The sequence below is a fragment of the Sinohyriopsis cumingii genome, chromosome 12 (assembly GCF_028554795.1).
Source record: "Sinohyriopsis cumingii isolate HCF-2022 chromosome 12, ASM2855479v2, whole genome shotgun sequence".
Lineage (NCBI taxonomy): Eukaryota > Metazoa > Mollusca > Bivalvia > Unionida > Unionidae > Sinohyriopsis > Sinohyriopsis cumingii.
In genome coordinates this window covers 80,284,154-80,301,168 of record NC_142972.1, presented here as the reverse complement: position 1 = coordinate 80,301,168, position 17,015 = coordinate 80,284,154, and the positions used below count along the sequence as shown (strand labels likewise).

The window sequence follows — 17,015 nt, the reverse complement described above, 5'->3', positions numbered from 1 at the left end:
TGTACAATCTCTGAAAAATCCCTCATGTGACACATGTAACTGGGGCTAAATCTCGATATATACTGTGCAATTGTGTATTCATTCTGTCTGCATTGCTGAGATGGTAATTTAGTCTTTAGCTTTAAATGTTTGAAAAATGTATGTGATATCATATATAAATTAATTTAAACTGCAGTTATAGGCAAGTGGATTTTACCTTCTCTAACGGAACATAGGTTTTGGACCAGAAAGTCACAATTTCTTCATACGCCATACTTACTGAATACATACACTATACTTCCAAGCAAATTTCTTGGCAAATTTTACAGAATAACAGTACTTAAATACATTCAATTCTCTTCAGAGAGCTCATTAATTTACAGTACTTTCAAACTCTTTATTTTCATATTTTCATTACAAGATATTATTGATGAATTGAACTACAAAGATAATGTAAGCATACATTTTAAACAAAACAAAGATTCAGTGTCTTTTTAACAAATGCAGACTAGATTTTTAAGAACCATTTGGATATATTTTTTAAAAAAATTCTAAACAATATTCTGTTTTTTTTCCTCTTTATTTTCTACTTGAACAGTAGCAAGAATATAAACTGAAAACAAACCTACAGTTCCCAGCATGTGTCCCAGTAATGAAAAAATACCAACAACAATTTAATAACAGATATCTCACTAGGATTTTAAAACTAGGAGTCCAAGACTCCCATTTTGGTAAAAATAGGAGTCCCACCATCAAAAGTTGCAGTTCCTTCTTTCCTACAGAATCAACACAGACGTGAGTGCATTTATTTTTAGATGGATAGGTTTTCGTAATGTAATCACTTTAATATAGCTTCATTATAACAGTCCATTGACAGGATTGCAGATTTGTGGTTTATTTATTTATCTACATACTTATAGTAATTTAGGCAATGGTTAAATATTATCTGATTTGCTGTTTTTTCCCTGTATTTTCGCAAATACGTATTAAGTCAGAAAACAGCTTATCTCGCAAATTCCACAACATAGCATTGGCCCATATGTTTCTGACCTACATAATTTGCATTTTAAAGTTAAATCTTTAATAAAATAATACCTAGGCTTTGCTTTCAATGATTTTTTTATTTTTTTGAATATATTTGCCCAATGATTTACGAAAAAGACAATCTAATAAACTGGTACATCCCAGACTTAGCAAAGTCCACCATTATTTCCCGTTAGGCCTATTGGTTCACTTAGTTGAAAACTAATTTTATGATGAAATAGTGTAAAAGAGGCAGTTAATATATATCCAGATCACCGATTCTCATCTTAAAACACATGTTTGTATGTTTTATCATCAAAGGATATCAAGCAGGAAATTGATAGTTGCTACCTTACTCGGAAAAGGGTTAATGGTCAGTCAGCTATCAAAACATATGTTTGTGAATGGGCAAGAGTTTGTTTGTCAATGCAATTGATATCAAAACTAGGCCTAGCTACTGAAGTCTTGATAAATACATTTCGCTACAACACTAGAACTAACTGGGCTAAGGTGAGGGGCATTTAAAATAACACGGCTGCTCAGATCATCCCTAGAGTACCACGATCAGAGCATACCTCCTCACTGCTCTGTTCCCTACACTGGCTATCCATTTGATCCAGAATCAAACACAAAATTTGTTCTCTGTGCTACTTTTCACTGACAGGGCCCTGAGTGGCTGAGTGGTCTAAATTGCTGTCTTTCACGGATCACTGCCACCTCACCTCTGTCTGCATGGGTTCGAGTCTCGGACTTGGCCAATGTGGATATGTGAGAAAGCTTGCAGGTAGCTTCTCGTGGGTCAGTGGTTCTTTCTGGGGTTTTCCTGGGTTCTTCCTCCACCGTTAATACTGGCCGCCATGTATAGCCTATCTTGTGCTGACAAATGGCGTTAAACCCTATAACAACAACGTTTCACTGATGGTCCAACATACCTATCTGACCTCACCCTTGTGTACACACCAGCAAGATACTTATGCTCCTCTTCTGACAATTGTATACTCATTATTCCCACTATGAAAACAAAGTCATATGGACAATGTTCTTTTACATACCAGGGACCAGCAACATGGAACAAATTGCCCACTGAACTTAGACACAAAGACACCATGATTTCATTCAAGAGTGCTCTTAAAACTCACCTATTTCAACTGCAAAAACAAACTTAAAGACCTAATAATGTTTCCTACCTTAAATATTTTCATCATGTTTTATGTTTTCTAATTTCATAGTGTTTGTTTTTTGTAATTATGTCATTATTTTTTTTATATAACGTTTTTATGTTTTAGGTGTTGTCTAATGTTGTAAAGCACATTGATTGGTTCATCAAAGTAATCAGTTAAAGTGTTTAATTAAACCAGGGTAATGTCTAGCTATGCCTATAATCTTGACATGACTCCCTAAGTCTTTTTTACTTTTGTGTGGATTTCTTAGCTTACAATACAAGATTTCAGTGGCAAAGTACTTAGTCCTCCTTCTCTATCATGTTTGGTTCCGTTGGAAATACCAGCTTCATATGAAACCTGAGTGTCAAACATTTTGTCCAAAATATTGTTGTTGATCTAATTTCTCAGCGGTAGATACCGTGACATACTCATAAGCTCTTTGTTGCTATTTATGGTACATTGATTATCCACAGCAGCAAAAACACCATTTTCACCCAATATTAAATTGACAAATGCGTGTTAACATTTCTTAATAGTTTAAAATGTATAGCAATAAATCATTTCCTACAGTTTGTTGGTTTACTGTTCTTCAGTATTTCAAGTTGTAAATGGCTGTAAGAATGATGCAGATACGGCATAGCAATCTTGAGGCCATCAGGAATTACAAATGGGATAAAGTTTTCTTCCAATGTGGGGAATTTCTAACAATGCCATGAATCTTGACATGATTCTCAGAGTGTTTCTTACTTTGAATTTTAAAAGTTTCTATACAAGATTTCAACAGGAATATACTTGCTTGTTCTCTTTCTCTTCTCTCTCGTTACGGATCATTGCCATCTCGCCTCTGTCTGTGTGGGTTCAAGTCTCGGATTCGGCCAATGTGGGTATTTGAGAAAGCTTGTCAGTAGCTTCTTGTAGGTTGGTGGTTCTTTCCAGGGTTTTCCTGGGTTCTTCCTCCACCATTTATACTGGCCACCATGCATAGCCTATCTTATTCTGAAAAGTGGCATTAAATCCTTCAACAAGAACAACAAGTCTCTGTTTGCTGTGCACATCTGCTTCATCTGAGAACTCATATTCAAACATTCTATCCAAAATATTGTTGTCCACCTCAGCTATCTCTAATTTCTGGGCCTACATACAGTGAAATGCACATAAACTGCCCTTTGCTCCGTATGGTACTCTTCCATTAACCATGGTGACAAAAGGGTCCATTTTAACTAAATAGGATAACATTTCTTAAAATTACAAATGTGTATTTGGCATTTTTGAATAATTTCAAATGTTTAGCATTTTTGAATAATTTCAAATGTGTAGCAATAAATCATTCCAGATATTTTATAAGTGGACTATTGTTTTAATATTTCAAGTTGTAAAAGTAGTTCCAGGCTGTGTGTGTGATTTGGAATTTTCAGTGTGTGATGTACAGAGTTAAGATATGAAAATCCCTATAACATGCCAGATCAGCCATGTATTATTTAATGGGTATGTAATAAAATTATATTTGTAATATTCACCATTAATTTGTTGAACTATTTTGTTATGAATAATGAAAACATGATGTTACTATCATATAAGTCATAACAAAACTCCTCAGGATTTTCTGTACATTACTTTCTGATGGAAACTACGGATATACCAGTATGGTGAGAAACTGCCATAGTATGTACCACCGGAAAAAATACCACAGTACACCAGTATGTCAATAATATCGCACACCTCTAATACTTAACCTATGCAAGCTATTTTAATCTTTAGAACTCATAAATAATTATTAGATGTCTGCCGTTTCTTTCCTTAATTTGAGTCAATCATGGCAGGAACATTCACTCGCTTCTGTCAGAAAGAAAGAAAATCAATTGACAAGACCTTGTCATCTTCTGCAAATTAACAAACACAAGGTGGTTAACTTGCCCTGTTTGAAATATATCCCTACATCTGATTCCCACCAATTCCATGCTGATTTTTTTTATCTTGTCAGCATGTTCAGCTGCTGATAACATATATTAGTGTAACGACGACATTCCAGGTTTGGTTAATCACATTACACAAAGTTTCTCTGTTGCTTTGCATCTTATTTGAGGCCTTTTCTTCAAGTGTGTCACACAGAGAAATATATTATTTAACTCTGATTGGTGGTTTTTGTTTGTTCAAGTCCAGAATAAATGACTGGCTTATTTGCTGTGTAACACACGGGAATTATTGCAATCCAAACAAAATGGTCAATTCAGATACATAACAACATAGAAACTTCGTGCAGTGGCCATTAAATGATCTGTAAAATACTTAAATCATAAGTGGGGAATAAATTTGTAATATCTCTTATTACGCTGATATATATAATCAGTGACTGAACATGTCAATGGGATAAAATAAATTAAAGAATCGGGATGGGGGACAGATTCCACAATGCATGAGTAACATTTAAAGTTACCTTGTTAATGTGTAGAAGAATAGTGAATTTTAAAAAACATTATGCTGTTGCAAACAATGGTTGATCGCTCTGGTGGCCTTGTGGTTAAAGCATCTGCTTTAGATGCGGGAAGTTGTGGGTTTGATCCTTGGCCAGGTCATACTAAAGATTTAAAAATGGTACTAACAGCTGCCTCGCTTGGCACTCAACATTAAGAGTTTAGTGATATGACTGTTCGGCCTGGTGTCGGGATAATGGGACAGGGTCGGACATCATGCTACATGTCTGCAGCATGATGCCCCAATGCTAGACATCACTATAAACTGTCACACTGCAGACATTGTAGCAATATGGCTGAAAAATTGGTAAATTATGTTATAAATCCACAACCCCCACCCCCACCCCAAACAAAGGTTGTGGTGACCAAGATGAGTCCTATACCTGATGAAAATGGAGCACCCTGAAAGGCATTAATGGTTGAATAAAACTCACTGACAACCAAACAGGTAGTCTGCTTAGAAGTATGTTTTCTCTTTTGTCAAGGACGAGATTGAGATGAGAACAGCTGATAATATCTGTCTCTAATCACTTTACTAAAACTACAACCAATATGTCAGCACATATAAACTGGCACCACTCTACCACTAACAGACTTTTTAAAGATGAGAAGACCATCAAATTTGAAACTTGTCGATAATGTATTGTAAGCTTTATATCTTGAAACATATCGATATGTTGCAGGGGTTTTCACTAAAAGATTTCTTATGATGTCTAGGTGGTCCTAACTGAAAATGGATCTGATATCAAATATGGCCACCACAGGGGCCATCTTGACAATCTTGTTATTGCTATTCCTTCAGAATGAAAAGTATATTTATGATACTTCTGTTTATTCACATACAGGTAATGTAATGAAAATGCTCTTATTTTTACATACATGTAATGTAATGGAAATGCTTTTCCTGGCCTAAGGCATTATTTGTAACCTCCAGGAAATACTACAACTATGAAGAAATCATACATAACACTTGTGTTTTTGCTTTTGCCATCTGCTCACTCAAATAACTGCCAAATGCACAGAATTAATATAAGGAAAAGAATAGGTTAGTAGTTTGTATGTATGAACATTCCTTGCTATCAGTTTCCCAAGCATTAAATTCATAGCCTGTTATAGTAGTTTAGATATTACATAGTTTGGAGTACAGGATGAAAGTTGTTTTTTGTTGGCTCGTTTTTTTGGTCAGGCTGATTAAGATATTAAACTAACAAGTACAAGATATGGAAAGTAATAATTTATACCATCAAACACTCTCCTAACATTTAGAGACATATACCATTAACCTTGTGATATGTTGGAAAGAGACCATTTTGAAAATTTGATTCAGCTGGTTTTGTTAAAATTTCAAAGAGTGGTATGGCAACAGCCTAAATAATGTCCCCAATCTTTGGTAAGAAAGGGGGAGGGGGGGCGAAAATGTCTTGCCATGCCACTGATTCTAAAACTGAATCCTGATATTAGCATCTAACGTGTGTTTGAAAATACATGAATTTGTATCAGATTTATAGTCGCTAGTACATATAGACTAGTTTATAACTTGGGGCCAGCTGCAAACAGACACTGATTTGCCATTGCGTAATGCACCAGCAGATGAGGATCTATACTGTTCTAGTGATTACTTCTAACAGATATGCATAGACCTGGATCTGCTGGCAAAATTGCAACAGTAGATCAGGGTCCATGCAGTTTGCATTGGACCTGTCTTGCAAACGAGTATATATGGTACAGTAATTAAAAAATTTTTTTTTATTAATGAGTATTTCAGTCAGGTGAGTTGAAGATCAGCTTAAATTTGAGAAAACCCTGAAGTGTTCCTCAGGACTAATCAAACATAAATTCATAGTTGTAGATATGTATTATAAATATGTTCCAATTATTATCAGGGTCCTGGCTGTCCTAGTGATATATAGCGCCTACCTTTACCAATCTTTGCCATTTTGCCTCTGTCCACATGGGTTTGAGTCTTGGGCTCCACCAGTGTGGGTATGTTAGAAAGCTTGCCAGTAATTTTCCAATGGTCACTGGGTTTTTCCCAGGTTTTTCTTCAATCAGTTATACTAAGTGCAATGAAGAATGGCATTGAACCCAACCCAACCCAATGGTATTATCCTATATATGCGGTATCTGTATTGTATTGGACCAGGTAGATTTGCTCTTATTAGTACATTGCAGTGTTACACGTATGATCCCAATTATAAGGAAACCTTTGTCCCCCAACCAACAATTTTTGTAGATGACATTTTAAAGGGACAAAAGAAAACTGAATTACTTAATACTCAGGAAGTCCTAATAATGAAATCATCTTGCTTTGACAGTTTTAGATCCTTATTTTTTATTGTTTTCACTTTACTATCACATTTTTCTTGGACGCTTACATTGTTGCAATATACCGCTCTGGTGATTTAGTGGTTAGAGCGTCCGCCTTGGATGCAGGAGGTCATGGGTTCGATCCCAGGCTGAGTCATGCCAAAGACCTACAAAAATGGTACTAACAGCTGCCTCGCTTGGCGCTCAGCATTAAGAAGTTAGTGTTAGGACTGGTCGTCCTGGTGTCAGGATAATGTGACTGGGTGGAACATCATGCTGCATGTCTGCGGCATGATGCCCCAGTGCTAGACATCACTATAAACTGCCACACTGTAGACCTCGTAGCGATATGACTGAAAAATTATTAAAACTACATTAAAAATCCAAATCACACACTCATATACATCATTGCAATAGACATTTCATCATGTGCTACCATAACATTATGTGTTTGACTATCTGGTTACCCTGAAATGGGCTGCAAAATGGAATTTTCTGTTTCAGATCTTGCTTTTATGTCACTTTATTGTTAACTTATTGTTTGCCAGCATTTATTGTACTCTGTACCCATGTTATCTGAATTACTTTTAAAATTAATAAAATATTCATTAAATGAGAAAGTATCATTTGTGTACATTTTATCTCTTTTGTCATTAATTCAGCCTAAAAATAAACTTTCCACGCCATAGCTGTGACTTTAACCTCGAAAATAAAGCACAATAACAGCTGTGATAGACTTTATACTGTAACTCGACCAACTACTGCAAAACTTTAATGTTTTCATCCCCAGAGATATTTTTGAAATGGATGTTCAATGCTGTCTTAGTTTTTATCACCTTTATCACCTCTGTCCATTGCTAAGGCTAAAGTAGACATGGGTGGACATCTACTAAAAATACGTGGTATCCAGTATATATGGTGGTTGAAGAACCTGGAAAGAACCACTGACCCACAGGAATCTACTGACAAGCTTTCTCACAGACCCATGTTGGTTGAATCGAGACACAAACTCACCCAGACATTGGTAAAATGTACAAGTGATCTGTAAAGGTGAGCAACTTGGATTGCACAACCACTAGGGTCCGCACACACCTAGGAGGATGCACAGGGTCAAGATCTGGGGGGAAATAGGACTAAGATTGTGGGAAAAACGTAATTGTGAGCTCAGGTGTACAACAGTAGTAGATGTAGGTAATCAGGTTACCCCTATTATTATTATTACAGATCTCGCTTGTTATAATGATTTTCTTTATAATATGATTTCAGATATATTGCGATATCACTGTATGGACCCAAAATAAAACCACAATATTTAAACTGGTCTTTCAAATGTATGAAAAATTAGAATTTGAAGAAAATAAAATAGTAACAGTGCTATGTGTTCTATCTTTATTTCCTTTTCAAAACATTAGTATTTGACAGAATTGATTACACATTAGCTGTAAAGTGAAACAATATTTTTAATTTACATAAAGTAAAATTGTTACTAGCTTTCCGATGGGATTTAGATTTTTTCTCTCCCCCCACACACATCAGGACTTGGGATCCAGTTAAAAATTTGGGGGTCTTTGATACACATTTGAGAGTAGATGGAAACACTGTCTCCATGTGTACTTAATACTTGAATCAACTTCAGTAAATTGGCAAATAATGGTATATGGAAGACTCGGGAATAACTTTTTTCATATGCTGTTTTAAACCAGGGCTACTTAAGAATCCAGCAATGAAGCTACTGCTTTACTGTTTGGCATGGTAACGTACTGTTGTTAAACTCCATACCGTACCTAGTTAACTAAATATGCTTTCACACTACATGTACTTGTAACCAAACAAAAGAATGCAGTTGTAGTCATTTACGATCCATTACTGATGCACCAGGACACATAACTAGTGGATATATGTGAAACACGTGTGTGCCAGCCAATTCAAAACCACTTTGATAGAGTTACATGTAGTCTCAATTAAACTCAAATAAATGTATTTCCCAGGACCAGGATTTAAAGGTGCATTGGTGTACCTGTATCATAATAATGGTCTGCATAACTGAGATATCTCATGCACTCTATAGTCTTCGAAGGAGCCTTCTCATCTTTTCAAGTAGCAAGCTCAAAATTGAAAGTACAAGGCTAAGGTGATTTAGAATAAATTGGTATTGTTGTAAAAGTGGACAGTAATTTAGCCAGTGGTCAGTTGATAATGAAAAACTGTTTGGGCTACAGAAAAGTAAGTAAGAGTAGATGTGCACATTTAACTATTAGATTAGAGCTAAAAAGCATTCATTCTTGTGTGAAAATGATATGTTGTTCTCACTGAGTTGTCATTCTTTAATTTGCATTAGAATGTTGATATATCAGTGCTGCCAATTTCACAGAAAACTTTGTTATATTAATTTTTATATGGCAGCATTAGGTCTACATCCCCTTCTCGATTAGATAAGAACAGTTTATTAGAACTGCCCATATTTGTGGAGTTGGAGGTACTTCTTTTCCAAAAGCAGAACTCCCTTGTAGACAGGGATTTCAGTCAATGTAGTGCAAGTTCATAAGATTAGTGGGTTGGTACAGGAATCAGTGACCACCTGGAAATCATTGTTATGAACAGTAATGTTGGGGAGAGGGATTGAGCTCCTCAGAACACAAGTTCTGAAGTAGCCTTATGGAACACAGTCTGATGATCAGTCAAAGTATCAGTGTCACTTATTTGGAAAAGATTGCTATGATGTCAGTTGTTTTACATCTGGGTCTCCACCAGAGGTACAGTCTGGGCAGTCTCTTATTCAGTAGGAGCCTGTCCAGAAAAAATACAGATCAGTTATGGATATTAAGTATATCTGATGAAGAGATGAGAAGTGCATGGAAAAGGACAATTATGTCTACATGCATGGATGTCTTGTCAATGAACAAGTTGTACGATGTTGTCATCTGCAGCAGACATTACTATTATTATTATTATTATTACTGTTACTATTATTATTATTATTATTATTATTATTCAGCATACACTGAAGTTCAGCATTAACTGCAGTATCTCAAAAGGTGGACGTGAGCAAATTTCAAAGCATCTTAACATAACTAACATAAGAATTCAGCTTCAGCATCTGCATGCATTTCGCAGCCCATCTACACACAGCCAGTAATAGAAGAAAGTGAAGAATGCAACTGGAACTTTAAAAAAAATCTAAGAACGATGCACACAGGCTCAGCATTTGCAACATGTCCAACATGCATGCAAAGCATTAAGAAAACCAGTACATATTGAAGAAATAAAGAGCAGACTAAGAAACCTGCCAATTAAGCATTATCTATGATCTCTTAAATACTTTGTTACAAAGATAAGAAAACTAATTTGTCCCAAAAGTAATATCAGCATCTATAAATTTCATTCATAAACTAAATTAAAGGTATATGTCTCTAAATGTTAGGAGAGTGTTTGATGGTATAAATTACCACCTTCCATATGTTGTACTTGTTAGTTTAATATCTTAATCAGCCTGATCAAAAAAACAACCCAACAAAAAACAGCTTTCATCCTAAACTCCAAACTATGTAACATATAAACTACTATGACAGGCTTTGACTTTAATGCTTCGGAGACTGATAGCAAGGAATGTTCATAAATACAAACTACTAACCTGTTTTTTTCCTTATATTAATTCTGTGCATTTGGAAGTTGTTTGAGTGAGCAGATGGCAAAAGCAAAAAAACACAATTATTATGTATGATCTCTTCATAGTTGTAGTATTTCCTGGAGGTTACAAATAATGCCTTAGGCCAGACAAAGCATTTCCATTATGTTACCTGTATGTGAATGAGAGCATTGCCATTACATTACCTATGTGAACAAACAGAAGGTTGATGCCTGCACCTTGTACAGATGAGCATCGTCGCTAAATATGTTACATATCACGATACTTGGGTGGTCATACAGGAAGCACAACAATGTATATTGTATAATCATTTGGTGATATAGTGCATATTCTGAGGAGTGATGATACAATACATGTATGCATCATGATGCAGACTCCATTTTCCACTTGTCATTGCATGTAATATCTATATCCCTATGTTGGCCTTTATGTGAATTTAGGTCAGTAGAATTTCCTGAATATGTTATGACAGTTTTGATTCTACATATTTGGTTTTGGTAATGACTGCACAATGCCCTTGTCTTTATTTGGCCTTCTGGAACTCATAATATTTCTGGATGGTAGCCTTACATTAAGTACAACTGGGTTTTACATGTAAGATTTTGTTTGCTGTTATTATTGTTACAAAACGTTATTGGGTCAGAACTTACTGTTTTTGTTTGGACATTAACTTTGTAAATTTTCTTTTATATGTGTATTTGAAATTTAAAAAAAAAACAAAAAACAATTTAAATGTTCAACATGTGGTTAATTCATTGTACATATTTGAATAAAAACATTACTCTTAATTTTGCTACTTGCACTTGTGAAACAATCTGATACATTCGAGCAGATGGATACTAATACAAAACAGAATAGTGCCAAAAATTACTTTATTTGTAGCAAAAGAGCTGTAGAGTGATTCATATTTAGTTTTACTGATCATAGACCTGAATAGCTTATGGCATGGTCTTTTGTCCTTTGCTCTAATGTGCATAGATCAGAAGAGATTATGGGATGGTTTGTTGTCCATTCATTCATTAGCACAAGTTTATTGTTGCTTCTGCTCCTAAACTGCTTGGAGGATTGACATGAAACATTACACACATTCATCCCATGGTTTTGTCAGTCCTAAGTGAAAATGGTACTGCTTAGACATCAAGTACTGGGGGCCGAGTGGTATAAGCCACTTGCCTTTACAGATCACTGACATCTTACTGCTGTCCATGTGAGTTTGAGTCTTGGGCTCAGCCAACATGGGTGTGTGAGAAAGCTTGTCAGTAGCTTATTGTGGGTTGATATTTCTCCCTGGCATTTCCTGGGGTCTTCGTCACAAAATATGGTGACTGCCGTGGTATAGCCTGGCTTTAATCCCATTCCAAACAACCAACTCTCTACTGATCCTCAGACATAGTGATGGTCAAGGTCATTTGAAAGTGAAAACATGTATCAATATCAAGCAGGGGAGTAGACAAGACATCCCAAGTATAATTCCTTGGAATTTCTTGTTTTTCCTTTACAGAATAATTTCTATAGTTGTGTTTTGACAAGATGTTGACTATATCATATGGTAGCCCAGTGCTTCTGGCACAAGATTTGTTAGCGTCTTGTATAAGAAAAATCTGATCACAGGTTGAAGAGATGGTTGCAAGTACAGTTTTTCTGGTCAAACTTTTCATGATTAGACTTTAAGTGGAACTAATGAAAGTGAGCTTAATTAATTGTATTTCATTCATTCCGCCTGTAGATGTAAATTTAATGTGGTAATAACTTTTAATGACTACTATAGATGAAAGAAGAATTAATAAAGATCAACTTATTTGTTTTAACATTTAGTTTCTATTTTAACTTTATATTTTAGTTGGTATAATCTCTCGTTACATGAAGTTACAGCCATGTACATACTGGCATATCAAATATCAAGTATTTTCTCATAATGTAGCCTATTTTAAATTTAAAAGGAAACATCATATCAGATTAATATTTCAAGATGGACACAGATGAAAGTGCAATACCATGTTGTTGGATAATCCCTGTCTTGGAATTTGGTATGCCTGGACTCGGTCTGACTGTCAGTCTGTTTTTGAGTGTTGGGAAACCCCACCAAATCCCCCACTTTTCATCAAAAGCAATTATGTACAATTAAAAGTTGATTTTTAGTATTTCAGTTTAGCTTCTTTCAAATAGTCCTAGAGTGTTATTCACTCAAGTCCTTTCATTTGCTTCATGGGAAGGTTACCATGTCAGTACCATTGGGACTTGTCTCTGGTGGAATGGCACAGATACTCAGACATTTGTCACTTTGATAATCTTTGCTTTAAGCAATACATATGAATTAAAATTTCTAAGATAGATCCTTATTGGAGGAAAACAAGACGTTTTACAGTCAGTCTAACAATCCACAATTTAATTGTTGCATTGCTACTTGTGAGCAGGGTATAACAAAAAACCCACATCTCTGCTCAACCATATCAATGATGAGTGAGACAGGACCAGCAGCTTTTTGTTTAAATAAATAGGATGAAAATATGAGAAAGTTACAGTCTTCTGTCCAGCAGAATACTGTGAATTTACTATATTTTAGTGAATGTAGATTTCTCTGGATTTTTTTTTATTGCTGTAGACCTCAAATTATAAGAGGAAATGAACAATTATCATAGGACACTTAACCATATTCATTATTCAGGTCAAATTTGAAATTGTTTTTGCAAGACCATAAAAATTGATACCCATAAAATAAACTATTTCACAGTAAGCAATTTAAAATAACATGATAACATGTAGGTCCCATTTGTGGAAATAGTCATTTCTGTTCATTTTAAATTTAGTTTTATTTGATGTTTTAATAACAGAGATTTGAGTCATATTAACACAGTGATATGAAACTTATGTTACAGCTGATTGCTTTATCCTTACAGGTCAGAAGACATGCATGCATGTGCACGGGGTTTTTCCCTATCTGTATGTTCCATATGATGGCACGCAGCCCTGGGAGCAATATTTGCGGCAGTTTGCTAGCAGTCTGGACAAAGCCATCAATGTGGCCTCTGGACATGCCAATTCTGTTGCTCAGCATGTGTACAAAATTACGCTGGTTTCAGGAATGTAAGTATTTCTATAATTCTTAAGAAAACATGGCTTGTAAAATTGTTATTCAGCTGCAGATGCACAGTTTGACTGTTTGACTAGGATTGTATGTAGAAATAGCTACTAGGAGTGGTTATCATATGGGACAGCATGAAACACAGACCTGACAAGATAGCTAGTGGATGCTTACTGAAACAATCCCATTTTTTAATTTAGCTTTGTGTTATTGTAAATCCTCGGTTTTGCTTGTTCATACTTATTATTCCATCATCTAGTCATATGCACATTCCCATGCTTCTTTTTTTAACACTTTTTATCTAGCTATTTAAAAAAAAATCAAATGAAACATTTCAGCATAAAGGAAGGACAATCTAATGAGTTGAAACATCAATGGAGTTCAGCTTATTGTTGGGGGGGGGGAGGCAACCACCTCTCACACCCAACTTCACTACTTCTTCAACTTCATCTTTTTGTTCCTTATTGAAGCCCATGTGTACAATATATAAATGCCGACTTGAAAGAAAAGTATTCCTGACAGGTGGATGTTGTAATTATACAACTACCAAAGGATATTCTTATTATTAACACTGCCTTTGATTTAGCCTGTGTTGTCTCCATATCATATCAGAATCAAAGAGCAATGTGCAACACATTGATGTAGTACATGTACTTCCATGCATCACAGTAGCTACAGCCAGTTTGTTTAAATTTGATTGCTGCCTTTATATAAAGTTCTGTTTAAGGCACACATTCTGACCTCTGTGTTTATACTGGTCTATCAGATGAAGAAAACCTAACTGCTGGTTCTGGTAAAGCCTCATGTGGATAGTGATCACTTAAATGTTTTTATTGTACTGGCAAAGGCAGACTATTGACTAAAGAGGTGCTAATCACATAGTGTAGTACTAATTTCATGTATAAGATATAAAAAGCACATGTTGAAAAGGTAAAACGCATTGAAAGGAAATTGTTCTACTTAATTGTAAGTATAGTCCAACTGCAAGAAACATACCTTGATTTTCTGTCGTATAAGGCACTGGCAGATCTTGTACTACTCATTACTCTTAACAAACTCCAGAGACTCAGAGATACTGGTGCACTATGTGACAGCAGATCTAGGTCCGTCTTTATGTTGTAGGACTCAATGTGTTAGTAAGTATATATGGTATTTGGTGCCAGTAAGAAATTTTTTTTCTTCTTTTTTTTTCAGCCCAATGTACGGATATCATGAAAAGGAACAGCAGTTCCTCAAGATCTACCTGTATAGCCCCAGTATGGTCAGGAAGTGAGTATTACGTATATTAGAGCAAAAGTCCTCACAAAATTAATGCTTCATGAAAGGAAATTTGCAAGAGTCCCAAATGGACTTTCATCAGAATTTGTTTTACATACACATGTATCAGTATAGTTCATGTGGCTGCCATGGACAAAATTCCATTCTTACTGCTGGTATAGGACATTGTGTATCAATGCCAAATTATAAACTCAAACTTTTTTGACTTGAGATTGTTGTTAAGACTGTTCATTATTTGCTTGACATGTTTTTTGGGACTTGAATGAATTTATCAGCAGTATTTAAAAAAGTTTATCATCATTGATTTTAAAGTCAGTTGTATTGATATGAAGTACATATGAGTTTTGAATTCAGAGGGCTTCCAGGAGGATCCTTATAAATGATACTAGTCTATAAGGGATGACATTTTTCAGTCTCTTGAATATCCTTTAAGTAAATGTAACTGTATTTGGTAAAGGTGTAACAGTATACAGATATACTGGTAAATTGCAATACAAAATGCCCAGTATGGTATATCGCGATACAAGGATAGAAATATTGGTGTTCCAGATTTTTTCTTCACCAACACTAGACCACACGGAACTAACTTTGAGCAGACCACTGTCTTCTGTTAGGCTTTGCCTCGTTTCCAACATGGCAACTTCTAAATATGTGTTCATGAAGAACCCACAAGCACATATTTTTATTTGGAATAATTTTTCACAAAATGAGGAGTTTGATACCAAAACACTTGAGAAAATGGTAGCTGTGTATAATGTGTGCTAAACCAAAATCAAACATGTAGATGGACCGACGAACCTCTCAACTCATTTATGGTCCACCACTACTGTGTAAGAACGTGAGACAATCTGGCACAACAGCTGAAGATTCAAATAAAGATGTACCAAACATTTTAGGTTGGCAACCAATGATAACAGGTATTCTAGTTGCAGAGACTAACTACTGAATAATATATCTTCATCACAAAGAGCCATGACTTTAACTTATGACATTGCCAGTTCTATCATTCACGACTTGCATCGATACAGTATTGTGTCATAAAAGGGATTCTTAAAAATGGCATTGGTGCTTGATCCATGATAAGTTTTACCATCTGTACAGGTTTTCTGAGAAAATTATCCCAGATATATATTTAAGAGTCGAAGAGGACATAAAACCATATTTGTCCCTTGCATGTAAAGTTTCATTAACATCCGATAGTTGTTAGTCTCTCGAGTTGTAACCAACAGAGGTTTGGAATGATTGATATTACTAACATACTTATTACATTATTCACATTCATTTTTCAAATCAAAGCAAAACATTTGTCGGTGTGAAAATTTATGATTACACATATTTTTCACTTGTTTTTGTTCTTTGTGATGATTATACTTCAGTACATGAACATTTTAATCAGTTTGTTGACTAAATGATGTTTGTGATCAAGCAAAATAATACTGCAACTCTGCGAATTTGCGTTTCCTGCTGGAAGATGTTTTCACTCATGTTGATGTTTTTATTGTTTGCTAGATCATTTATGTAATTATCATTTTTAACCCTTTACCTCATTGAGTGAATGGTTTTTTAGCCCTTTGATACACATGTAGCAAAGTTACCCAATGCAGTATGCTATAAATAGAACACTTGTTACTTTTTGAACTGGGGCCTTGAGTGGCCGAGTGGTCTAAAGCGCTCTCCGTTACGGATCACTGCCATCTCACCTCTTTCTGCGTGGGTTAGAGTCTCGGATTCAGCTAATGTGGGTATGTGAGAAAGCTTGCCAGTAGCTTCTCGTGGGTCGGTGGTTCTTTCTGGAATTTTCCCGGGTTCTTCCTCCACCATTAATACTGGCCGCCATGTATAGCCTATCGTGTGCTGAAAAATGGTGTTAAACCCTACAACAACAACAACCTTTTCAACTCCAGACACATGCGCCTGTTAACTGTTAAGCAGTGTAGTATATGTGATGTTTAACATCATTTGAACCATTTTACATTTTTGGTACACATATATTATGCATGGAAAGATTTAAGAGTAAATTCTGATCGTTATAGCTGTCAAATTTTTTTCATGGAATTTTTTTTAAT

General features: G+C 35.3%; 1 protein-coding gene across 1 annotated transcript in view; it reads left to right on the top strand.

Annotated features, from left to right (window-relative positions):
• Window positions 1–17,015, top strand: part of LOC149786819 (uncharacterized) — a 184,647-nt gene that overhangs the window by 43,621 nt on the left and 124,011 nt on the right. Inside the window, exons 3-4 of the mRNA XM_089977328.1 lie at window positions 13,487–13,673; window positions 14,866–14,940. Of these exons, the coding sequence (XP_089833454.1) occupies window positions 13,487–13,673; window positions 14,866–14,940 (262 nt within the window). The remainder of the gene's footprint in view (window positions 1–13,486; window positions 13,674–14,865; window positions 14,941–17,015) is intronic.